The sequence below is a fragment of the Dioscorea cayenensis genome, unplaced genomic scaffold, assembly GCF_009730915.1.
Source record: "Dioscorea cayenensis subsp. rotundata cultivar TDr96_F1 unplaced genomic scaffold, TDr96_F1_v2_PseudoChromosome.rev07_lg8_w22 25.fasta BLBR01000873.1, whole genome shotgun sequence".
NCBI classification, from domain to species: Eukaryota; Viridiplantae; Streptophyta; class Magnoliopsida; order Dioscoreales; family Dioscoreaceae; genus Dioscorea; species Dioscorea cayenensis.
Window position 1 is genome coordinate 1 of NW_024087264.1, and position 27,568 is coordinate 27,568.

Genomic DNA, 27,568 nt, shown 5'->3' on the forward strand with positions numbered 1-27,568 from the left:
TATATATATAAACGTCAGCATTCATACAAATATGAGAAACTTGTAACTTATAAAGAGGATTAAAACCTTACATTATTCTCCCACAAAAAATTCAAAATAATAAAGAGTTTCACCCGATCTTGAGACATAAAGATTTGAATTTCTTTTTCCTTTTTACTTTTAACCCCATAAGAGTTTAAATTTATTAATAGGTATATATATATATATATATATATATATAATAATGTAACTATATAAGTAACTCTTTAAGTATTTAAATAAGGGATTTAAATTTTTTTTTTTCTACTTACGTCCTTGTAAGATTTTAAATTTATTAATATATATATGAATAAATTTAAATTTTTATGATCTAAAGTAGAAAAATATCTTAAAGGGTTTAAATGAGGATTTGGAAAATTTAAACTAAAAGGGTTTAAATGAGGGATTTGGATCTTTTTACTTTTTTAAAACCATATAAAAATTAAATTTATTATATCTAATTATATATCTATATCTAATTATATATATATATATATATAATGAATATATTAAAAAACCGGATCGGATTCGGATAACCGGTTTTAATTTCTCCCCGATTCCGTATCCGATCCGGTCACCTTAAAAAGTACGGACCGGTACCCGGACCTCTTCGGATCGGGTACCAAAAATTAGGTAAAAACACGGATATCGGATCGGATCATAGGATCCTGATTTTTGCTCACCCCTAGTTAACAAACAACATATATATAAAATGACCATTACACCCTTTGCATATATACCATTGAAAAAAAATTTATTGTAAAATGACCATGTATGAATACCCCCTTTAAAATTTGATATTTAAAATAGTTTAAAAAAAATTTATGTAGGGTTATTTTGGAACTTTTGTATATCTTAATCCAAGTTTTAACCATAGTTAATAAAGTTTGATTAACTTTAACGGAATCTAATAGTAAGGGCATATTCGCAATTACTTATACTTTTCAGGGGTATATATACAATGATGTTTTTTCTGAGGGTAAAAATGCAATTATAAAACTTTTGAGGGGTTTATAACCAATTTCCCCAGACTTTTTTAGGTGGGTCACCTAAAACATCAAGGGGCAAATAACACTTTTTTTTATAAATATTTTTATAAAATAAAATTTTTGATATTATGCATAACAATTTGTCGAAGGTGCTAAGCAAACAATAGACTTATCTAAATATTTTTCTAAAGACATATTTTTATACTATATAAATAACTTTTGCAAGTAAAAAAAACACGAGAAATAAAAAAATTATATTTTTTGCAAAAGAATATAAATTTTTTTATGCTATATAAACCAATTTAATACCAAGGGGTAAGGGGACAAAAACAAAAATTTTGAAAATATTTTTTTCTTAAAAATATAATTTTTTAAACTATATTGATCAATTTGTACACTGTTTTACATTTTCAAAAAAAAAATTTTATTTCATTTGAATTATATTAATTTTTTATTTTTTATTTGAATTCAAATAATTATGTTGATCTCCTTTTGAATTTTTTTAATTTTAAAAATTTTATTCGAGATATTTGATATTAATACTCTTATACATATTACTATCAATAAATAATATTATAAGAGCAAATCTTACCATCAATTAGTTCGATAATTTTTTTTTGAAATTAAGAAACTAATATATCTAAAGGGATAAATTGTAAAAGGCCTAATTACTAAAGTAATTTTCTATAGATATTAAAAAAAAATTATAGCTACAATAATAATTTAAAATTCAAGTTTCATTGGTTTAAATTTGTTAATAATTTTTAAAAAAATTATTACGAATTTTATTTAAAACAAGATTTTATTTTATTGAATTTTAATGAATTTTAATTCAATAAAAAGATATATCCTATTAAAAAAATTTGAATAATTTTAATTTATCTAAATTTAATTTAAATTTTTTAAAAAGTTTAAGAAAAATTCTATATAAATGTCTCTCTCAATCCCTATTCTTTCTCAATCTTTCTTTTTCTTTCTCATCATCACTAGCCTACACTATCTTTCTTCTTCTCTTGTTCATAAAATTTTTTATTCGGTTTTGTTGATATTATTCTTTTAATTGCTTGACGAGCTGTTAATTTTATGGTTTTTTTGTGGTGATGTTGGTTTGGTGGAGATGAGAATATTTGATCGACTATTTAAAGAGATTGACATCGGCTACAATTTATGTTAAAGACTTCTTTCCAAAGGTTAGCCATTAGTATTGATTCTTGTGTGTTTTTTATTAATTATGTAATTTTCTTTTAATTATTTTTGTTTTATAATGGAAGATTGTTATAATTTTGATACTTGTTTGATTAGTACTCTAAGTTGTTAAAGTTTGGTATAAATTAATTAATTAGTGTTATGAGTATCTATTGTGTTTATTATTAATTTATCAGGTGCATATATATATATATATATAAAACTTTACTTTTGTTAATGTACTCTTCTTATAAATTAATATTTATTATTTTAAAAATATTTATTTCAGGTTTTATTGAGGCAAGCTCTGCATCACCAAAACATCGAATACACCATTGAGACAAGAGTTACATCAAGAATAGTTATCTATCAATTTTGATATGATTTATTTAAGAATTCTAAGTTTTTAATGTTATTGGAACATTTTTCACAATTGAAATTTGTTAATCTATAATGCTAGCTTATGATTGTAAATTATGATAAACGTGTTACTTTTCTTTTAATAACAATATTGATTTAATTTTATTTATGATATAATATCATAAATAAATTTTTTTGATAATTTATATAATTTTTTAAAAATTCACTAAAATACGTTACAAATACCAAGTATATCATAAAAAAACATGATTGTTTGTGACATTAAAAATATCATAAATGATATAATATACAATTAATTGTGACATTACAAAAAATTAATTTATTGTATATTTTTTAACAACTATGCATGTCACAAAGTGTTTATTTTTTTATGACATCTATATTTTTGTCACCTTAGTTGAATGATCAATGGATTTAATAACGAAAATATTTTTTTTATTAGTGGCTAATTTTCATCATCACGAAAATAAACTTTTGTCACTAAATATTATATTTTTTAACAATATATAGTGACATTCAACATTTTTTATGACACTATTCTATTAAAAAGGGTGACGAAAATTTTTGTTATTATTTGAAAATCAAAAGGAATGTCACAAATGATAAAACTTTACCTCATATTTAGTGACAATTTATAACATTTTATGACAGCTTAGCACAATGTTTTGTGATAAAAATACATGTCATTAATGATTATAAAATAAGTAACATATAACAATTTTGTCACGTAAAAGATATCATTTTGTGACAAACATGTAAATTGTTACATTAACCCTTTAGTAACGGAGCAAAGGAGACAAAAGTGTGCTGATGATAAAAAAGTGTTACAAAATATTTTTTGTGACAAAAATATATTATTTTATGACATTATTGAATATGTCAATAATTGACAAATTTGTTGTAGTGCCGCCTAGTAATATGGGCTTTAAATTTTACCAAAATCTACCCATATTTTATGACCTTAAATCAAGGCCCACCCAAGCCAGCCCAAAATAAATTAATTTTTATTAAATAATTAATCAATTATGAAAAAAAATTTATAATAATATTTAATTAAGAGACTAATATTACTCCTATTATTTGACCTCAAAGTGAATCTTAATTTCATAACTCTAAAAGTCTAATGCAAACCATCAAGTAAATTAAAAGAAGCAAACGAAAGCAGTTTCCAAATCCAAACATTCATGTCTTCAAGGATAGAAACAGCTTCTCACTCATCTGTCCTTACTAACGGAGGTTATAAACAAACATAGAAATACCAAAGAATGGTATTAACTCACAGGCAACAAGAACTGTCTGAACAAATGAAGTGAAAAATCATATAACAAACTTTAGGAAGCATAATAATTTTTGGTTTCTTAGAAATGTAAGACAAAATGGCCAACAACTAAACTCACATAGTTTTAGAAAGACAAACCAACAAAACAAGGCCATGCATCAAGAATAAAGACGATTTAGAGTAGAATCAATTGTGTTTTTAACCTAAAACAATAAAGTGTAAGGGAAGTTAAAAAAAAAACCTATATGGTTTCCGGTTTTTACAAATAAAGACACGAGTGTTTTTTTACAATTAAGTACTTTGTGGTTTTTCGGTTTTTGCAAATCAAGGAAAAGTCGTTAATGTCGTCTGTGTTTGCTTACATGGCAGGGCAAAAAAAACCTTTAACATAAATTTTTTTCCCCCATGCCAGCTATAATTTAGTTTAAGCCTTAAATGGAGATCCTCCTCTTTTTCTTCCAATTGCTCCTTGATTCATCCTCTCGCCTGCCATCTCTACTTTCACTTTGCTTGAAAGAGTTGTACATCTTGATTCATGGATGCAAGATGCTCATGGATCACTGCACCCTTTGTGGCCGGATTTGGTTGTTGTTGCTTAATCCGGTGGACTCCGGCAGTTCTCATGATTTGAACCCTAAGATCTTGACTTTTCTTGATGTCATCCCGATCAAGGAGCTCGGCTTGAACCCCGATGTTCAGGATCATATGCGGTTTCTCTGGAGACGATGTGGGAAATCGAAGCTCTATATTGACGACGATGATGAGTTCCTTCATCTCACAGTCTTCTATTTTTTGAAAGAATTCAAGAACAATTGTGCTTCCGATTGCTCTGAGCTACAGATGGTTTTGGTGGACCAGTTTGGGATTCGAGATGCAAGAGCTTGCAAATCGGAGATTGAGTTTGTGGAGGGTCATATCAATGTCCATGAAGAAGATGCTGGCCCGGTGGTACTCACCTGTGTTGCAGCTCTCTTTCGGTACTCTCGATCCTTGCTCTTCGGTTTTAACGAACTTAGGACTAGAGAATTGAATAAAAGCCGTGGAATCAAGTGGATTTACCCTAACTTGATTCTTGTGTATAATTCCTATCAGCACAGTAATTAGAAGCTTAAACTAACTTGATCTAGTTGGCACGGGGAAAAACATTTTTATGTGAAAAGTTAGTTTTGCCCTGCAATGTATGCAAACACAAACGGAGTTAATGGCTTTTCCTTGATTTGCAAAAACCAGAAAATACAAAGTATTTACTTTGAAAAAAAAACACACATGTCTTTATTTGCAAAATCCGAAAACCACATAGGTTTTTTGTTTAACTTTTCCCTAAGTTATATGGTTATCTCTAGCTATCCCAAGAGACTATAAACATTACAGCCAAAGTTAACAATAATCAAGGATTAAACCTCCATTATAGAAGATAATAATAGGGATTGGTTCATAAGGCTTTTGATGAAATGAAAAGAGCCATTTTGGTTGAATAGATTGCTTGCATATGATTTCAAAAACAAAATAGCCAAGACACAACACACAAGTTCAGAAACAAACCACAACCAACAAACAACACTTTCTTACAAACTACCACCTCGTAGACATGTTGCATAGATACCAAAATATGATGTGTAGAAGCATAACTTGCAATAATAAAAATAACAAACATGAGATTAATCAAGAAAAGAGTTAAAAGAAATGGTACACTTAAGCTTATTAACTCAAGAACTATTTTGAAAATCAAAATGATATGTTGCTAACAACTTGATCACATATAGGAAAAGTGGAAATTGAAACATGGTAAACATTTCCCTATACTCATGTTCTTCAAATTAAATAAATAAAACTAAATTTCATATAAATCACAAAACTATTTTTACCTATGAAGTCATTACAGTAGCTTCATTTTCCTCATCATCTTCATCATCACTAGAAAATGATGCTTCATCTTCCAATCCTAATGTTATTGCAAAATAACAAAGAAATGAATCATATAACAAAAATATCATAACAATATATAGAATGACAACAAAAATTAATCACTAGTTTGAAAATCCTCAAGAGTGCATCCAATCATCCAAACAAACAATAGCTTGAGTGGTTTTTAGTTTGAGTGAACTCCTCGTATAATTGATGACTTTTTTTTCAAATACTAAAAACCAACTCTGAAGCCACAGTAGATATGGGAATTGCCAAAAGATCATGAGCCAATAGTGAAAGTTCTGAATATCTTATAGAGCTTTTATTCCAATAGTCCAAAATGTCAATATCAGTGTTCAACTCAAGTGTTTTATCCTCCAAGTAAAGATCCAACTGTGATTTTTCACCTTCAACTTTAGATGTATTTAGATAGTGCGCTTGTAATCTTCAATCTCATCATGGCTATCAAGTTTACTTCTAATAACATTAGAATCTTCAAAGCTGAATTCAACAAAACTGGCCCTTGTAACATTTGAACTTCCAACCAAAGATGAAGAATTGGATTTGAAGTTCTTCACATACTCATCAAACAATATTTTAATAGTATTAAGAACAGTTTGGACAAATCAGATACATGACTACCATAGAGTTTAGTATAACAATACTCCACATAGTTCAATTTGTAGCGAGCATCTAAAATTAGCAGCACAAGATAAAGCCAAACTATATTCTACCCAGTATTTTTTAAAATTTTCTTGCATTTCCTTGACCATAGGACTCAAGAATGTGTGTGGGCCTTTAATAGTGTCTATTAAGACATTGTGGATTTTCCAAACCCCTCTAAAGTAAATGTTTGAAGTTGGATATTTGGAACCAGAGAACATACGAGTTACATCATAAAAATTTTCAAAAACTTACAAAAGATTTGAACATTTCTCGTTTCTTCAACAGAAAGTGCAAAACAATGAAAGCCTTTATCAGATTGCCCCCAATAATTTAACACATCTTTGTAATTAATAGCAAATTCAAGCATTAAATATGTGGAGTTCCACCTGACACACACATCTTGATGCAATTTCTTTCTTCCATTCAAGTGAAAAGCTTTTTCAGCCATTTCAGAAAACATTTTCTTGCGAGGACCAAATTTTTTAATGTGCTTTATCCAATTTTGAAATTTACTAATAACAATATCAACAAGTCTCAAACTAGCTTGAAAAATGAGATTTACAATATGTCCACAACATATAATTTGAAAAAAATGCACCATTACATAAAAGAGCCATGTTGGTGCTAAAATGACTTTTAAAATAGGAAACCATGACATCATTATAAGAAGCATTGTTCAATATGATGCTGAAATTTTTATTGGCTATTAGCCATTGAGCCAAGCACATAATAAGTTCATCTACTATGTTTAAACTATCATAAGGAATAGTCAAAGCTCTAAACCTGATTATTTATTTATTTATTTTTTTGTAATTTCTAATCACTATCAACCCAATGTGCAATAACACAAATATATTCACTAATAGTATGCCCAGCTTTCCAATTATCAGAAGTTAAGCATATTCGACCAAGGGCTTTAGCTAACTCTTCTTTGTCATGCTCTCTTTCTTTTGCATAGTATCACATAACGTCTCTAGTTGTTGTTTGTCTACTTATATTTTTATAGTTGGAACTTGCAATACTCATCAAATATTTAAACCCTGTTTCTTCAACTATTCTATAAGAATGCTTGCCACATACAAGAAAAATTGAAATAGCTCTACGACATTCTTCTTCATCATAGTTATAGTTCTTAATAAGTGACCCGTCACTTATACTTGGCTGACTTGTTACTATGTATTGTCTAATATCTTTGTTATAATTTTAGGTAGCCTTGTAAATGACGTCTTAAATGGGAAGTTCCACTAGAGGATTTAGTAGATAAAATGGCCTTACAGTGATTGCATTGTGCCTTTATTGGTTCCTTGTCATCACTCTCAAGCTTTTTCATATCATTGCACACCTTTGATGTAGTTGTTTTTTGACGCTTGGAAGCACTTTCATACTCAGTGTATCCGTCCTCCACATTTATAGGAGTATTTGAACTTGCCATTGTCATAAAATTCAAGTCCTACAACAATATAAAATTTTAAATGAATAAGAGTAGTAGAAAATAGACAAACGCATGATTTGATTTATAATAAAAAACAATTGAATAATGGGAAAAATAACATGCTATAAAGTTCTACAAATCAATATGGTAGAGCTAGTTTAAACATATTAATCATTTGAAAGAAAATACTTAAATCCATTTATTTGTTTGTCTTTTTCTCACTTGTTTTTGAAAATCATGAGAAACATTGAAACTTTATATTGAAGGAACCTAAATTCATCATTGTTGAAACTATTATGAAGATTCAAAACTAATTAATGTTAGCATTCAATTAAAAAATCATAGCATACGGTCACATGTGAAATTTACAAACAAAACATAGAAAAGATTTTACAATGTGCAAAATATTTATCATTAATAACTAAATTAATATGCAAAAATACATGGTCTAATGGAACATAACTAATACATAGTCTTATCTAACATGATAGACCTCCATAGAGCCAAGATTTTTGCCTTGATAGTAAATCCAATTTTATAAACAACCACTAGTTCATGCTGACCTCTCAAAATAGAAAAGCATCTAGCTTCTTGCCAACAAAAAGCTCACAGGATCACATGAATATACAAGAGGATGTTGATATAAATTTAGTCATAGGCAAAACTAATTAATGTTAGCATTCAATTAAAAAATCATAGCATACGGTCACATGTGAAATTTACAAACAAAAGATAGAAAAGATTTTGCAATGTGCAAAATATTTATCACTAATGACTAAATTAATATGCAAAATACATGGTCTAATGGAACATAACTAATACATAGTCTTATCTAACATGATCGACCTCCATAGAGCCAAGATTTTTGGCTTGATAGTAAATCCAATTTTATAAACTACCACTAGTTCGTGCTAACCTCTCAAAATAGAAAAGCATCTCGCTTCTTGCCAACAAAAAGCTCACAGGATCACATTAATATACAAGAGGATGTTAATATAAATTTAGTCACATGCAAAACTAATTAATGTTAGCATTCAATTAAAAAATCATAGCATATGGTCACATGTGAAATTTACAAACAAAAAATAAAAAATATTTTACAATGTGCAAAATATTTATCATTAATGACTAAATTAATATGCAAAATACATAATCTAATGGAGCATTACTAATACATGGTCTTATCTAGCATGCTAGACCTCTATAGAGCCAAGATTTTTGGCTTGATAGTAAATCCAATTTTATAAACAACCACTTCGTGCTGACCTCTCAAAATAGAAAAGCATCTAGCTTCTGGCCAACAAAAAGCTCACAGGATCACATGAATATACAAGAGGATGTTAATATAAATTATTGAAGGGTAGTAAAAGAAGAGAAAAAATAAAGTTTGTGGAAGTGAATTTGACAACAAACACCAAGAAAACCTAATATGGCAAACATTACCTCTTTTCAATCTTCTTAGATGAAAAAGCCATACAAATTTAATTGACTATAAATAAGTTCCATAAAGGTTAACATATTTTTCTATAGAATTTATCATGCATTATTCACCCTCCAAATAACTCATGTTGGAAACCACCCTGGATCGATGGTTATCATGCCATTAACAAAAAGATCAAAAGACTCAAGAAAGAAAGAAAAAACATATCTCATGCCTAGGTAAGTATCACTCAATAAACATCTCAAGAACTAACACATAAATGGACATCTCAAATCACAAACTTATGAGAAAAAAACATAGCAAACAACAACAAAGAACCAAAAGCAACCAAGTTCCAAAAACCAAAAAACAAATATCCTTGCTCCTCGATCATGTCTATGTTCTACAAAAATTTAAAAATATTCTACATTCAAGAGTTGATAAAGTGCTTTTAAAGAAAAAGGAACAAAAGATAGAAAAGATTTTACGATGTGCAAAATATTTACTATTAATGACTAAATCGATATGAAAAATTTTGAGAAAAAATAAAGGTTTGATTTGGTACCTGACTCTTTGAATATCTCTTCAAAAAAGGACAAATCCACCAATTCCCACAAGTGATCCAACCAAAACACCAACAAAACCTACATATTTAAAAAAAACCATAAAAAAACCGACATAATGCCCAACAAGTCACCAATGAGAACACACAGCACCACCCAAAACTGATAAAAAAAAATTCCAAAAACCTAACAAAACCATAAAAACAAAAGAAAATAAAGACCACAAACCTCAAACACCCAAATCCGAGCTGAGCGAGCTCTCGCAGAGGAATCACCAAAGGGATCTGAAGAAACTAGAGGAGATCAGGGGGGATCGCAGGGAAACACTGACGAGGGACAAAGAGAAGAAGAAGAGAGAAGAGAAAAAAAGAAAGAAAGAAAGAAAGTTTTTTTTAATATTTTCTAAATTAATAAATATATTATATATTTTCATGCCGAGCTTGTCCTAGCTGGGTTTAAAAAGATAAAACCCAAATTCGGCCCATTTTTAAAATAGGCTTTTTTTTCCAAAGCCTGACCATCGGGCCTCATATATTTGTTCAAGCTCTCCCATATTTCGGGCGGGTAGCGTGGCCCTTCGACAGGTCTAGATTTGAGGGTGATCTCAGAGGAAAGATATTATCAAAATAGATAACGTCTCTAGCTTCAATGATAGTATTTCTAGCTATTTCACTCGCTTCCGAATTAATAACTAGGAATCTCCCAACATTGTTGTATAAGGCATACCTTACAAACTCTATATCTAGGGTTTTGGACCTATCTTTCTAAGATCATGGATTTTAACCTTAGCTAGACATCCCACACTTTGAAATAGTTGAGTTGTGGGGCTCTTCTTTTCCAAAGTTCATAAGGTGTTGTGTTACAGTCTTTAAAAGGAATTGTATTTAGGATAAAGCAAGCTAAGAGCGAATCCTGCACCCACAAGTTCTCGAGTACACCAGAACTTAATAGTATGGCATTCACCATGTCCATTAATGTCAAGTTCTTCTTGTCAGCAATCCCATTGGACTCAGGAGTGTAAGGAGCAATAAACTCATGCATAGATTGAAGACATAGCATTTGAAGTATACTCTCCATCTCTATCAGATCTAAGAACCTTAACGGTCTTGCCTAGCTGGTTTTCATCTTCAAATTTGAAAATCATGAACTTGCTAAGGGCTTCATCTTTGGATTTGATCAAGTAGATATAACAGAATCATGAATGATCATCGATAAATATAATGAACTTATGGTTTCCTGCTCTAGTAGGAGGTTTACAATAATCATAAATATCACTATGGATTAAATTAAGAAGATCAGAGTTTCGGTTGATGCATTAGCAAGGTTTCTTGGGTAATTTGGCTTGAACACAGATTTGACATTTAGAACCTTGATCAATATTAGATTTAGGAATCACTTCAAAGGTTCATCAGCCTTCTAATGGTTCTAAATTTCACATGACCCAATCTTCCATGCCAAATATCATAAGAATCAACATTCAAGACAAACATATAAAGAAGAAGGATAATCAGAACTTTCATTAACAGATAAATCAGAAGATTCACATACATTGAGATTGAACATACCACCAGATACAAAACCTTTTCCAACAAAAAAATATTACTTCTAGAGATTACAAGGCAGTTTGACTGAAAGTACATTCTTATAACCAAACTGAATCAAAAAGGAACCACTAATCAGATTTCTCCTAATGTCAGGTACATGTTGAATGTCTAAGAGAACTTTTCCAGAAGTCATCTTCAAATCAGTCCGTCCTCTCCTTATCAAGTGTGCTACTAACCTGTTTCCAAGAGTCACACATCCTCTACTTGAGACTTGATAAGTGGAGAACCATAAACATTCAACACAGACGTGGATGTTAGCAATCAAGAAACTACTGTAGGTTTTGACAAGTCAAATTAACAGAAGGAATAAAGGAAACTAACCTAAAGTGAATCCCAGCAGAGGGTTCACCCATCTTAAGCGCATTTAATTATGGTTTGGGTGGACCCAAAAATTTTATTAACAAGTTCATTCTTGCGGAAGAAGCAATCACGAGCAACATGGTTTGTCATACGACAAACAAAGCAGTATTTAAGATTTTTCTTAGAAGGTTTAGGAGCATAAAGTTTGGGTTGCTAAGAGGTTTGAGGACGTGAGTGGGTTGGCTTACCCTTGACCTTAAAGGGTTTTCCTTTAGAGAAAAACCAGTGACCTTTATCAGAAGAGTGAGAACTCCTAGAACTCTTAGAATTATTAGGGCTATCATTATGCTCAACTAAATAGATATGTTCCTTGTGAGAATCAACACCGTTAGAGAAGATCTAGTAGGCTTCCTTAATCCTAATAGTGTTATAACTTCTTACAAAGTTCAAGGAATCAATCTTGTGCCTAAGTCCATTTGCAAAGCCTGATCAAGAAGGTGGTAACTTGTTTAGGAGAATGGACACAATGTGGCTCTCATTGTACACAATACCACACTTCATACGTACTATGGCACTAAGGTAGTCTTGAAGGTATGAATCTGTTCTCCCATATCTACGCTATATACCATCTTGTAGTTCTCAAACTCTATACTCAAGTGACTGATCCTAATGGCATTGTCAAGGCCATACTCCTTTTCCAGGGCATACCATATATCCTTAGTAGTCTTATAATCAAAGTATTTGCCATAAAGATGATCAGATAAAATTCTAAGGATTCTATGGCGACAGTGGAAATCAATCTCTTTAGGAGTCTTACTACGAGTTGAGGAACTAGAGGATTCGTCTATAGTCAAGATGGATAATCAACGAAGTCAATTCGGACCAAGATCAGAAGAATCAGAATCAAGGGATAGAGTGAGGATTATGTGCAATTCTAAGGTGTACAACCAAAATTCAGCTTGTTTTTTTCACCTCCTAAAGTTCACCTAAGCGTCAAACTTGACAGGTCTATTGGAAGTATCAAATTATGTATCCATGTGTGTGAAGTGTATGTTAATCAAGTTCAAGGGCTACTAATGTGACACAAGCAAGTTTTTCAGGTTTTTAGAATTCAGAAAAACTGAATAAAATTGTAGAAATACAATTGTAGGAATAAACTTGCAGAAATTAAGTATTGTAGAATTATATGTACAGAAATATGATGTACAAAACTATATGTATGAAAATACAGTATACATAATTTTATATACAAAAATATAGTATATATGATTTTACATACAGAAACACAGTGTACAGAACTATATGTATGGAAATATGATTTACAATATTATAAATATAGAAATACAGTATCACAAAATATACTTGAAGAAATATAACAATACAGAAATACACTTGCAGCTACACAAAATATGTATAAGAACATAATTCAGTGTTAGATTGTAAGTAATACTATCAATATAGCATGCATTCTACACAAACAAGTACTTTAGAGATCAAGAATAATTTATCAATCACAAACGATTATTATACGTAGAGATTTCAGATAAGTTTCAACAAGCAATATAATTAATTAAAACTCAAAAATAAGGGTTAGAAATTTTCAGCCTAGGGTAGGCGTGCATAAGCACTACCCGAACGCTAAATTGGCTTCATCGTGCAGGATTTTCTGGTCTTCCTCCAAGCGCTAGGATACGCTAACCTGAGAATGATGAACTCCTCGCCTAGCACATTCAGCGACGATGTTTCCAAGTGCACCCACAAGATGCAAGCGATGATGAGATGAAAAGATGATTGGAAGATGGGAAAACACCAATTCTCTAAGTTCACAGCCGGGAGAGAATAAAATGTTGAAATACCAAACAGGTGGGCACGCGTACGCGTGGTGTAAAACATGGGCTAATACTCTCTTAAAACCCTAATCAAAGTGATAATGACACAAGACCTATATAAAGGGGCCAAAGTTTTATTCCACATTAAACGTTGGACTATAACTTATACTGAGATGAGTGAGTAGCTTAGTTTGAGTAAATAAAGGCATGTGGGACCGACCGAGGACCCATAGGCAACAAAGAATTATTTCAGAAATTTGTCCCAAAGGACTCACATCCAACAAAGAATAATACAAACAATACAACAAAAATTAAAAGTATAATACCCGAATTAGTCCCTTTACTTTTCTCTCTCTTTTCTTTGGTCCCTCTACTCAGAAATACGCCCCACTAATTAATCCCTCTACTCTTCAAAATGACCCAATTTAGTCCCTCTACACTTATTCTCTTCCCATCTAGTCCCTCTACTTTTGAAAATACAACTAATAATTAGCTTATTTTAGAGTAGAAGAGACTAAGAATAACCATTTTCAAGAGTAAAGGGACTACTTGGGAGCATTTCTGAGTAGAAGAACCAAAAGAAAAAAGAGAGAAAAGTAGAGGGACCAATTCAAATATTATACAAAAAAATAAATGGTACGTTGAGTTATAGCACAAATACTAATATTGTTTTATTTTTAATGTTTAAGGGCATTACAACTCAGCTCCAATATTGTTAATTACGTTTTGTTGAAATAAAATATGTTAAGAATGATCTAGTTACTTTTTTTCTTAATTAAAGATAATTTTATTATGCTATAATTTGATAAAATTTGTATACATTTTTTTTTATAAATGCTATAAATGCAATTAGTAAGGAGTAAGCACATAAACCATAAATTATTCATTAAGCCTCTAAACCTTTATCTGACAAGGAGTTTTAAGTTACAAGCCTGTACTCATGTACTGGGATCCATCATCAACATATATATGCTTTTGACGAGACTTAAGCTATGAACACTTAAAAATCCCATTTAATTTTTTTCCTCTACCCCAGCACTATTTGAAAACAAATGGATGAAAATAAAATTGTGCTATCTAATGGGAACCCAGGTGTTTTTTTCACTTGATCATAACACAATGACAATCATGCGTTGATTTCCATAAAAAATATTTTAAACCCTGAATTGGAGTTTTCATATAACTTTACTCATAACAGAACTACATGAAAGCCATTAATTATTTAGTATATAAAAAGTCCAAATATCATCACCAAATAAACACAGCTACACAACAACATTCTAAAACAACCAACCGACATACAAACAAACCAAACACACTAAAGCAACAACTCCAACAAAAGATCAAAAAACATTCTGTTTCCTTTCACTAGGTACTACTCGCATTAGCAATGCTCTCAGTAGTGACCTCCTCCTTCTCATTCTTATGATAACCAGGAAGCTTCTCCTTTATCTTTTCCAAGAACCCCTTCTTCTCCTCCTTACCACTTTCCTTGCATTCAACTGTAACAACTTCCTCTTCACTTGGTTTCTTGCTTTGCATGGGCAGTTTCTCCTTGATCTTCTCCAAGAATCCCTTGTTTTCTTCTGCCGGAGTTTCATCATCTTTTAGTGATGTTCCTTCCAATTTTTCTACTATGATTACTGAATTTTTATCGTCAGTAACAACTGATGATTTTTCGTATTCATTAACCTCTGTTTTCTCCTCCTCTCCGGTGCTCAACTTCTCCTTGATCTTCTCTGTCAGTCCCTTCTTCTTCTTCCTCTTCTTCTCTCCATTCTCATCTATTTCTTCTTCATCACTAGACTGTATCACCAAAATATAAATATTAGAAATTTTAAAATTATTATAAAATGGTAACATAATTTGTTAGATACTATTCATTTAAGTATAACAAGGACATCCCTTGAAATATATATATATATATATATATATATATGGAGCCATATTATTCACTACCTTGAAACTCAACCAAATTCATATTAATCTCATAATTAATAATAAGATTAATAAACACAGTTTTTAAATAGAAATCTTACAGAACTAGAGCTACTGTGAGTACGTTGCAGCTTCTCAAGAATTCCATGCTTCTCTTGATCATTAGGTTTCTCCTCCACTTCCACTTTTTCCACCCCACTTACAAAGACCAGTTCCTCATCTTCTTTCTTTTCCTCCTTTTTCCCCATGAAATCTAACAAGCCCCTCTCCTTCACTTCCACATCCTGAACCTGCTTTTCCTCTTCAGCCATCCTTTAATTTCTCTCTGAAATAAATTAATATCAATAAATAATTATAATAAAACTATTTAATAACTAATTTATCAAGGATTAATTGCTTTGGAAGTGGGATACAAGAGAATGAGGTGGTGCAAGTCCTTATATAGAGACTTTGTGGGTATCACGTGATAAGCACGTGACGGAGTAAAGGGTTATATTAAAGCGCGGGTGGGACCCGATAATCCATAGCACCCGCTTTGTGAAGAAATATTAGCCGTTGGATTTGCTCCGAGATCAGAGGATTTGGGACCCACGGTGTCTGGCTCAATTGAAAGGTGCCATGATGTAATCAAAGAGCGGGAGAGTGTGTGGACTCTTCTTGCCGACAGCCAATGGATCATTGACACGTGTTGTATTATCAATGTATGGGGCCTACTTGTCCACGTGGACAAGCTTTCGGTGGAGCAGGTCGAGGTCGACAGCCAATGGTTTGGCGTGATTGCCCGCACGTGCGACGCACGAGGCCGTGACTTAGACCACCATTTATTAGTATTTTTTTTTTAATTTGTTTTCCCTCGTTAGATTATTATTCATTCATTAATAATTCAGTAGACTTGGTTTTATAGTAATTATCACAGAATCAAGATGTAATTTATATTTAACTATAATTTAATAAATTTTATTATTTATTTATATGGCCTTAATATATATATTTCAAAATATTAAAAAAATCAAAACATGCATTATTTTTAAAAAATAATTCGATTATCTGACATGTCAAAGTAAGTATAACATCAACTGGGACTCATATGATGTTAATTTCTCATTGAATATGAGATGATTATTTTGATATTTTATTTTTAATGTTAATGTAATTATAAATCATATATATATATATATATATATATATTTTATTTTTAAGAATAAATTCAGCATATGAATAATAAATATTTTAAATTCCAAACTTCTTCCACTCTCTTTTGTAAAACACTCCTCTTCTCTTTTATTTTTTCACCGACCCATCCAATCCAAAGAAAATATTTTTATATATGATAATTTGCTATTATTTAATATTCTTCCAACAATTTTTTTTTAAATAAGTACAAAAGAAAGACTATACATTGGTAGAGACTTACTTTTACAATGGTCAAAAGAACACTCAAGAAAAAAGAGAGAGAGGACATGCATGCATGAGAGTTCCTAGAGAAAGATGCCAAATGATATCATATGCTCCACATGAGCAATTAATTCATATCAATTACATTTACAACTTTAATTGTACCATTACCTGATATCTAGGTAATCACCTCCTCAACTTTAATTATGCCTTGAATTTCCAATGTCTGTCTTTAAGTTGCACCTATCTCTCTTAAAATGTGGCTTTAATAAAAATAATAATAAAAAAGGACCCTCCAAGTTAGGATATATGCAACATTTATATATAATCGGTGGAATTATTGTTCCCATTATAAATCATGTTTAATTTAAGTACCTTTGTTTAGATTGATTTTAATTACTAGGAAATATATGGTAACATGCATGGGAGCATATTATCATTTACTAAATAAAAGGATTTTTATGCAAGTCTTTTGTGACTAGTAAATGAGTTGTGTTTGATTGGATTAGGCCTACTCAAGCTCAAATTAATTCAAAAAAAAATTTGTCTGAATTTAGTTCTAATTTAATTTAAAAAAATCGAGCTTAGCTCAATTTATATCAAAAGTAAATTGAATTGATTTATTTTTCAAAATTAATTTGAATTTAATTTGATTTAATTTAAAACTGAATTCTAAATTATAACTTGATCTTTGTTCTGAAAATAAATTATATAAATGATATGATATCTGAAATATAATCATATATTATATAATAATACTATAAATATATGAAAATAATAATTTAATTATATATGTTGAGCTAAGCTAAAGCTTGATTAACACTGACTCAACTCACATTTAAATGAAAATTAATTTTGAGCTTGGAAACTAAGCTTCAATTTGGTTTGAAATTTCAAAATTTCAAACTAAGCTTGAGCTTTTACTAAGGTGAGCTCAAAATGCTCATGAATAACTTCATTAATTGACAATTGTATTTGCAACTTCAAGTGCCATTAAAAAACTACATTAGCATAAATAATATTAATTGAATTCAATTTGAGAAATATGCTTTAGCCATGACTTCATGGTTATATTATTACTTAATGAATAATTTGAATTTTTTTTAAACAATCTATATTCTATATCTATACATACTATTAATGTAGATGTATAAACTGCACTGAGGGCCCGTTTGGTATGATGTAAAGTTGTTACTTTCCCTGCAAAGTAAGAGGGGTGAATCTATTTCAAGCGTTTGGTTCTTAAAAATAATATGGTCTCCTTGTAATCACTTTCCACTTGACTAGGAAAAGTGATTCACAGGGGGGGTGGTGTGAAAGTGTTTACACCGTTGGATGGAAAAGTTTGGTAATTGTCAAATTACCAAACTACCCTTTATTACATAAAACTCTTTCTCGGAGAAATCCTGGTAATATTTTTTTCTCAAGTTTGTTAGATTATTTTGTGTTAAATTTTTGTTAAATTTTTCTTGGTGTAAAATTCATATTTTAAATGGATCAAAGATAAATAAATTTCATATTTGTTTGGATAAAATTTTTATTGGAGAATTTTTGTTTTGATTAAATCAAATCTATGTTGAAATAATAATCCAACATGATAAGATAATAACTTTGAGACATATATATTTTTACTTGTCCACGATTGTTTTTAATTCCCTACGAAAAAAATTGTTCAGATTTGTAGTGAATCAAAAGTTTTTAAAATATATGAGATATATAAATAAATATTAAGTAGAAGCATCTCAAAATCAAAAATATTAATTCCTTAGTTTAACAATATTATTTCTTGTCTCTTTTTATCATGTTTTGCATAACATATATTTTTTTATTTTTTTATGGGATTTTTATTGTAGATATAATGGTGCAAACCTTTTTTCTTATGTTCATAAATTCCATATTTTTGCTAATTTTTGTTAACTTGGTAAAACTTTATGTAAAAGAAAAAAAGGATGCCTTTTGATATTTTAAAAAAAGTTGATGAAATTCAATGTAATTCATCAACATTTTAGGGTTTTGCTTGCGAATTTCATACATTCTTTTGAAAATTGGTTTATTTAACTTCATATATCTTCTTTTTTCCCTTTTTTTTTTTTTAAGATTTATGTTGTTGTAATAGAAAATCTTGAGTAATAGATATGATGTAGATAATAAAACTACTTTGAAAACAAAAGTAATGTGAACTAGTGTGGATAATAAAACACTAGTGTCGGATAATAAAACTGGGTGGACTTTGTTTTTGATTGATTTTTGGAGGGTTTTTTTATGTATAAACCCTTGTAAAATCTTGATATTATATTCAGTCCTTAATTTTTTTCACAACCAAATCATTGATGAAAATATAGTTTACTTAAGCCATAAAAGAAAGTGAGATTTTTTTGAATGCCGAAAAACCCAAAAAACTTTTAAAATGATTACGTACTGTAGTAATGTCTATTTTAATGTGTGTGTTTTATCGGTCTGTAAATCAAGATTAAATATTTGAATTTATTTTAATGTGTGTGTTTTATATATATGTTTGTAATTGATGAATTTATTTTCTTAAAGCATTTGAAGAAGCTTTGTAAAATAAAAAAGAATAGACTCAATAATCACCTTTTTAGGCCTTAATTTTTATTATATGTTTTTATAGGTCTATTTTGGTTATAATTGCTGAAATGGATGAAATTATAGAAGAAGATCATGCAATGCTCTTGGCTGCGTATATAGTTACTCTACATCTCAACAACTTACTTTCTACAATTGGTTCATTTTTGGAGTTCTATGTCTTAAAGTTGAAAAATAGAAAGCGAAAGAGAAGAATGAGTTGTAGTTATGAGAGACATCTCATTAATCAAGTCAATTTTAGGAGGATGGTGTTTGATTCGGATTTGACTTGTATGGAGAACATTAGGATGAATAGGGCAGCCTTTAATAAATTATGTGATATGCTTCAAACTATTTGTAGGCTTGTCCCAACAAAAAATATAAATGTTGAGGAAATGGTTGCTTTATTCCTCTATATCCTTTCTCATCATGCTAAGAATAGGATTGTAAAAAGAGAATTTGTAAGGAGTGGAGAGACAATAAGTAGGCAATTTGGTCTTGTCTTACTCTCTGTATTGAGGTTGCATACAGAATTATTTAAAAAACCAGATCCCGTGCCTCAAGACTCCACAGACCTTCGATGGAAATGGTTTAAGGTAAAAATATATTTTATTCAATCAAACATTTGTTAATATAATATTTCAAATTTGAGTTAATTAATAAACTAATTATTGTGTTTCGCTTAAAATTTCAGAATTGTTTAGGTGCTTTAGATGGGACTTATATAAAGGTCAATGTTCCTGAAGTTGACAAGCCTAGATACAGGACAAGGAAAGGAGAAATTGCCACTAATGTTCTAGGAGTGTGTTCACAAGATTTGCAATTCATATACATATTACCTGGGTGGGAAGGTTCTATAGCAGATTCTAGGGTACTACGAAGTGCACTTTCTAGGACAAATGGTGTAAAAGTTCCTCAAGGTAATAATCGCTTATGTTCTCAAACTAGCATACCAATAGTGAGACATTTATCATTTAAATTTAAAAACTTAAAAAAACTTTTTATCTTCAGGTTTTTACTATCTTTGTGATGCGGGTTATACGAATGGGGAGGGATTCTTAGTTCCATATAGAGGCCAATGTTACCATTTGAATGAATGGAGACAAAATAATCATCCACAATCAAAAGAAGAATTGTTCAACTACAAACACTCAAGTGCACGGAATGTTATTGAAAGGTGTTTTGGACTGTTGAAAATGAGATGGGCAATACTTAGAGATAGGTCTTGGTACCCAGTTAAAACACATTGTCGAATTATAAGTGCATGTGCACTGCTACATAATCATATTAGGAGGGAGATGGCTCTTGATCCACTAGAGGCTGAATTGGATGAGTCATATGCGGATTTCGAACCTTTCTCAAATGTACAAAGTATCCAATACATTGAGGCTTCCAATGCATGGACAACTTTTAGAGACAACTTGGCTCAAGAAATGTGGAATGAATGGCAAGCTTCTAGGAATCAAGCTTGAATTAAGTTTTTTGCTTTTTTGTTATTATCTTTAAGGGCAATTGTTACCATATGTTTAATGACTTTTGGGTGGTCTATGTAATTTTGGAAAACATTTTATATAATTGAGAGTTATCTCAATCTATGCAGTTTTCCTTTTTATCAATGAAAATATTGTGTTTATCCATTATTTATGAAATTGTTTATTATGTTATCTATGTTTATACATTATTTATGAAAGTGTTTATTATGTTATTTATGAAATGTATTTTTTTTAAAATTACTAGTTTTGGTGGTGACAATGTTTGATTTCTTATAGATGGAGAATTTAACAAGTCAAGCAGGTGTAAAGACAAACAAGAGAAACAACCATCAGTGGACTCCAGGGAAGGACAAAATTTTAATTGAATGTTGCTTGGAGCTTGTGAACCAAGGTTGGAGAGCAGATAATGGCTTCAAGACAGGATATTTGAGTCAACTACAAAAATGGATGGCTGAAAAGATCCCCAACTGCAAAATCATGGGTGATCCTCATATTAAATCTAGGATGAGGATACTTAAATCACAATTTAGAGAACTAAAGGAGATGAGGAGCCAATCTGGGTTTGGATGGGATGATGCAAACAAATGTGTAACCTGTGAGGATGATGTATGGTATTCTTGGTTGAAGGTAATATGCAATTCATCTATAGTAGGAATTTTACAATTATGTTTTTATGCGCAATGTTGCTAATAACTACTTATAATGCAGAGTCACAAAGAGGCCGCTGGACTTAGAAACAAGCACTTCCCTTACTTTGATGAGCTAGCAATCATTTTTGGGAAGGATCAAGCAACTGGAGATGGAGCAGAATTCGCAAGTGAATCTGTGGAAGCTTTAGAAAGGGAGAACTCAACACTCGCAGCAGCCAAAGCAGCTTCTGAAGCTCATGAAGCAATGAAAAACATGGTTGAAGATGACTACTTTGGTGTGGATATTGAGTTAGAAAATGAGTGTGTCTTCATCTCTGAAAATGCTTGCGATGACTCCTCAAATGCTTCATGCAAAAAAGTAAGGCACAAGAGAAAATGCAAGGTGAATCAAGTGTTCCTCCAAAAAAACAGAAGAAACAGAGATCAACTAAGGATCCAATTGATGATTCCTTCTCCAAGCACATGGAAAGATTTTACGATATTTGTGGAGCAAAGCAAGAGATAGGTAAAGTGGCAACCTATTTCCAACACTTGAATGCAAATACAAAAAAAAAGACACTTCTCTATGAGAGCATCACAAAACTCAATGGTTTAACTAAGGAAGAGGCAGTTCAAGCTATTGGCAAAATTTCAGCAGATAGAGGCAAAACTGAATCCTTTTTTTAATTTCCAGATGATGATGCGAGGTTGATTTATGTGAAGAGTGTTTTAGATGGTGTCATCTAAATATTTTGTTTAATTTTGTTTCTTTGGTTTGTGATTTGGACATATTTTATGTTTTGGATAATTAAAACAATATGTCTAGACTTTGTCGTACTTTTGAGTTTGGATTATGAATTTATGGTAATACTTTGAGCTATTTATTAATGTGTGATTGTTCATATGGAATGTGTCATGAATATTTGTTGGATAATATCAATCAAGGCAATAGATGTAAGAATTGAAACAAATAAAATTGTATGATGGACAATTAGGAACACGTGGTGGTTTAAATCTATATTTTTTTTAGTGTACTAAAAAAAACATAAAAACCCCATTTGATTTTTTTTTTAATTTATGAAGAATAGGTTAATTATTGTTTGCACTAAGTTAATAATATTATTAGAGTTGAATAAAAACCCAAATTTAGTAACTATAACAACTAAGGGCAAAAATGAGAATAAACCTAATTTTACATTGAAAAGAAGTTCATACCAAACGTGGGAATTAAGTTTGCATGCAAAGTAATTACAATTTTGATTGGGATAACCAAACGTTGTAATGTTATTTTGCAGGTAAAGTAATTGCATGCAAAGTCTTTCCCAGCAAAGACTTTACATGCAATTACTTTCCCTGCAAAATGCCAAACGGGCCCTGAGAGTAATTTAAGGAATAATTTTAATATTTTCATTTATATTAAATATGGTATTAATAATTGAAAATTTTAATTGCATTGATTTCATCATGGGCATTAAATCGGTTTTGTATTTTTTTGTATTAAATATTTAATAGAATGTTCTAATGAAAGCCGAGGGTAATCTGATTGGAGAGGGTTTTTAAGGAAGATTTTTATTTTTTGTCATATATTTAAAGCGGCATTGATTTTATCATGCTCATTAAATCGGTTTTATATTAAACCCTTCTTATTTTTTTTTAGTTTTTGCTTTAGAAAATATTTAACAATATTTATTTGGTATAATATTAAATATTAAAATGCAAAAAAAAAATATATATATATATATATAGGATACTAATAGATAATATTATTATATTAAATAAGATCTTCTAATGCAAACGGATAATAATCTGATTGGAGAGGGTTTTAAGGAAGATTTTTAAACTCTCTCTTAAAAAATTCACCAAGGTTGCCAGACCCGGCCCGGGCAATGACCCGGCTAAGCCCAGGGGTCAGGGGTCAATGGGTTCGACCGGGTCGAACCGGGATCAATAATTAAATATAAAAAATATTATAATAATTAATAATGAGCAAATATAATATTAAATCCATAATTATATTATAAAAACCTACTCAAATTTGATATTTAAATTGATAAATGACCTTATATAGAGTAGAGTTTTCTAATTATGTCATTTATTTTTATATTTTTTTAAATATTTACAAATTTAATATATATTAATATATAATTATCGAACTTCTCTCGGTGTTATTTATTTATTTATTTATTGGTTGATTTTGTTAAAATAAATAAGAAATTTAATTCAGTAATTCTTATATCTCAATTGAGTTTTTATTTTTTCTTATATTTTTTATTTAATTAGAATACTTTAATTTTATATTTTTATAATAAAATTACACTCATTTATTGTTTTATTTTCTTAACAAATTAAATTTTTAGAAAGTATTTACATAACACATTAATATATTTTATTTAAATGTAAATTTTTGTTGGTATATTTATGATATATATATATATATATATTGTAATTCTATTTATTGATTATAAAATTATAAATTAATATTAATAAATATACACGATTTTGTGATTTCTAATAAAAAAATAATAATATTTTATTAAATATTGTAAAAATTAAATATTTTGACCTCGATTGACTCGGCCGGTCAACCGGTTCCTGGTTGAACTGCCGGGTCACCCGGGTTAACACCGGGTTTTTAATCACCGGTCGATGGGGTATCTGCCGGGCACATGGCTCGCTCCGTTTTTTTCCCGGTTGAACCGATAGCCGGCCCGGTCTCGACAACCTTGAAATTCACCCATTGCATTATGAGCATATAAGATTTAATGGAATTGATTTTATCATGGGCATTAAGTCAATAAACATTTAATAAGATCTACTTATGGAAATGGATGACCTTTGGAAATTGAAAATCTTTACTAAATTTATTTGGAATTATTTGTTTAGAAAGAAAGAACAACATTTATTTGGTATAACATAAAATATGAGAAATAAAAAAAAATGTGTTATTAATAAAAAATTATAATTAAATGAATAAAAAATTAACGACATTTATTTGGTAGTACATTAAATTACAACATGGGCTTTATTTTTTAAAAAATAATTACCAAGAGTTTCATATTTATTAAATGATATAGATTGGGTTTATGGGAAGATGAATAGACAATTGTAGAAGAAGATGAAAAATCTAAAATAAAAGAAATTAAATGATGGTAATATGAATGGAGAGGGTTTCAAAGAAGATTTTTAATTTTTTTATTTTTTGCATATATTTAAAGTGTCATTGATTTCATCATGGGAATTAACGACATTTATTTGGTAGTACATTAAATTACAACATGGGCTTTATTTTTTTAAAAAAAATTACCAAGAGTTTCATATTTATTAAATGATATAGATTGGGTTTATGAGAAGATGAATAGACAATTGTAGAAGAAGATGAAAAATCTAAAATAAAAGAAATTAAATGATGGTAATATGATTGAGGGTTTCAAAGAAGATTTTTAATTTTTATTTTTTGCATATATTTAAAGTGTCACTGATTTCATCATGGGCATTAAATTGATTTTATATTAAATATTTAATAATAAAAGTTTGAGATGCAATGAATTTATAGATGTCAAAATGAATCACAAAAAAAGTAAAATTCAATAAATTAATCATGAATTGATAGCTAATGGTTAACACATTTATTTAATTAATAATTTTTTTTCTACAAAAATATGGATAAGACATAAATTCAAACTATTTTAATTTAGTAAAGAAAATGACTATTGCATAAATTGTTATATTAAAACCATAATTTTTATTTATATTAAATATGGTATTAATAATTTAAAATTTTAATTGCTTAGTAGGCATGATTTCATTATGGGGATTAAATCGGTTTTATATTAAATATTTAACAAGCTCTTCTAATGGAAACAAATGGTAATCTGATTGGATTGGAGAGGGTCTCAAGGAAGATTTAATTTAATTTTTTTTTGCATATATTTAAAGTGTCATTGATTTCATCATGGACATTACATTGGTTTTATATTAAGTATTTAATAATAAACATGATGGTAATCTAATTGGAGGAGAGGGTTTCAAGGAAGATTTTTAAATTTTTTTTTAAAGAATTTTTGCCATTGCATTATGAACATAGAAGATTTAATGGAATTGATTTAATCATGAGCGTTTAGTAGGCTTTATATTAAACATTTAATAAGACCTACTCATGGAAATGGATGGTATTTGAAAACTGAAAATCTTTGCTAAATTTATTTGGAATTATTTGTTTAGAAAAGATTAAACAACATTTATTTGGTATTACATAAAATATGACAATAAAAAAAATGTTGTGTTATTAATTAAAAAATATTCAATTGCATTAATTTTATTAAAGACGTTAAATCGGTTTTACTTTACAAATTTAATATATTTTTACATACATTTAAAATGGCATTGATTTCATCATGGGCATTAAATCAGTTTTATATTAAATATTTAATAAGATCTTTTAATAAAAACTGATGATAATTTTGATTAGAGAGGGTTTTAAAAAAGATTTTTGAGCTCTTTTTTAAAGAATTTTTCTCATTGCATTATGAACATATAAGTTAATGGAATTGATTTCATCATGGGCATTAAGTCAGTTTTATAGTAAACATTTAATAAGATCTACTCATGGAAATTGATGGCATTTGGAGATTGAAAATCTTTGCTAAATTTATTCGGAATTATTTGTTTAGAAAATAATAAACAACATTTATTTGGTATTACATAAAATATAAAAAATAAAAACATACTATTAAAGTAGATGTATATAATCTGCTCACATAGAGTTTCAAGAAATAAATTTAAATTTTTTTTATTACATTTAAGTTTTTATTTATATTAATTGTGATATTAATAATTGTAAAACTTGAATTGCACTTATTTATTTATGCAATAAATGTTCATAAAACTTTTGAAATCCAAGGTATACAACAGTTTCCATTGTAGGAGTTATCTAATTATATTATTTTTATAATTTACTTCTAGAGTGTTTTAAGGAACAGATTTAAATTTTATTTAAATTATTTATTATATTAATAATTGAAAAACTTTAATTATACTTATTTATTTATGCAACAAATGTCTATAAGACCTTTGAAATCTAATTTATACGATAGTTTTTATTGTAGGAGTTGTTTAATTATATTAATTTTATACATGATATTGCCTTAAAACCCCTCACAAAATTTTAAAAACTCTGATGCGAAGCCGGGAAGAATGCCTCGTTCAATTTGACATTAATGTTAAGTTCTAAAATGGTACTCACATTAAGTAAAAAGTCTTTAATAATAGTAGCAATGGGTATTATTTGTAAAAATAAAAAAACTTGCAGAAAAAATGATAGAACCACATATCAAAGATGAAGAAAAGTGGATCTGCTATTCATAAAAAAAAAACCATCCATAATCAAGTCGGTACTATATCTTATATACAAATGAAGCTAAGAAATAAAAACAAACTTTTTTGTTTCTTTGTTTGTTTTATAACAAACTAACAGTGTCTATCTATTTGTTACAATATTAGTTAGCTAATAAACAAACTTTGATCGATATATCAGCTAATGAATTTAATTTAATATTTCAACATTATACGTTTATCTTTATAAAAAAAAATTATCCGTTTTTCGAGTTTTTGAAATAATGGTTTCTCTCTTCGTTTGGTTGAACTATATTTATCATAAAATACATTTTACTATTTCTCAATAATATTAGGGCCTTATAATAAGCAGGTGCATAGATACTCTTGTTATCTTTTTGTTTAAGCAACAATTTTGCATCTTCTTTCATAGCACAAACTTGCACTCAGAGCAACTTTAATGGTATTGTTGGAAGCGCTCATTGAGCGTTCAATGCTATATTACACCATTAGAAGAGGTTGGTGGCCATTGAACACTCAGTGGCGACTGACTGTTTAATTGATGGATCCCTTTCTATTTTTTTTTTATTCAAATCCAATGGGCCCATTTTTCGAATAAAGTTTTTTG

At 29.3% G+C, this 27,568-nt stretch overlaps 3 protein-coding genes across 3 annotated transcripts; 2 read left to right on the forward strand and 1 right to left on the reverse strand.

Annotated features, from left to right (window-relative positions):
• Positions 1-14,721: 14,721 nt before the first annotated feature.
• On the reverse strand, positions 14,722-15,921 carry LOC120255178 (dehydrin DHN1-like). The gene is made up of 2 exons (XM_039263073.1): positions 15,611-15,921; positions 14,722-15,377 (listed from the first exon to the last, which is right to left on the reverse strand). Exons 1-2 carry the CDS (start codon positions 15,818-15,820, stop codon positions 14,940-14,942), a joined length of 648 nt encoding a protein of 215 aa, XP_039119007.1. The 5' UTR covers positions 15,821-15,921; the 3' UTR covers positions 14,722-14,939.
• Positions 15,922-19,882: 3,961 nt separating this feature from the next.
• Positions 19,883-20,959, forward strand: LOC120255179. The gene is made up of 3 exons (XM_039263074.1): positions 19,883-20,083; positions 20,182-20,407; positions 20,499-20,959. The coding sequence occupies exons 1-3, from the start codon at positions 19,883-19,885 to the stop codon at positions 20,957-20,959; spliced, it is 888 nt and encodes a 295-aa protein (XP_039119008.1).
• Positions 20,960-21,256: 297 nt separating this feature from the next.
• Positions 21,257-22,135, forward strand: LOC120255180 (uncharacterized protein At2g29880-like). Its single transcript, XM_039263076.1, has 2 exons — positions 21,257-21,607; positions 21,689-22,135. The coding sequence occupies exons 1-2, from the start codon at positions 21,257-21,259 to the stop codon at positions 22,133-22,135; spliced, it is 798 nt and encodes a 265-aa protein (XP_039119010.1).
• Positions 22,136-27,568: the final 5,433 nt, after the last annotated feature.

Coding starts and splice junctions, on each gene's coding strand:
- LOC120255178 (XM_039263073.1), bottom strand. CDS start 15,820: ATGGCTGAAGAGGAAAAGCAGGTTCAGGATGTGGAAGTGAAGGAGAGG. Junction 15,378..15,610: donor CTCACAGTAGCTCTAGTTCT/GTAAGATTTCTA, acceptor TTGGTGATACAG/TCTAGTGATGAAGAAGAAAT.
- LOC120255179 (XM_039263074.1), top strand. CDS start 19,883: ATGGTTGCTTTATTCCTCTATATCCTTTCTCATCATGCTAAGAATAGG. Junction 20,084..20,181: donor TTCGATGGAAATGGTTTAAG/GTAAAAATATAT, acceptor TTAAAATTTCAG/AATTGTTTAGGTGCTTTAGA. Junction 20,408..20,498: donor TGGTGTAAAAGTTCCTCAAG/GTAATAATCGCT, acceptor TTTTATCTTCAG/GTTTTTACTATCTTTGTGAT.
- LOC120255180 (XM_039263076.1), top strand. CDS start 21,257: ATGGAGAATTTAACAAGTCAAGCAGGTGTAAAGACAAACAAGAGAAAC. Junction 21,608..21,688: donor TATGGTATTCTTGGTTGAAG/GTAATATGCAAT, acceptor CTTATAATGCAG/AGTCACAAAGAGGCCGCTGG.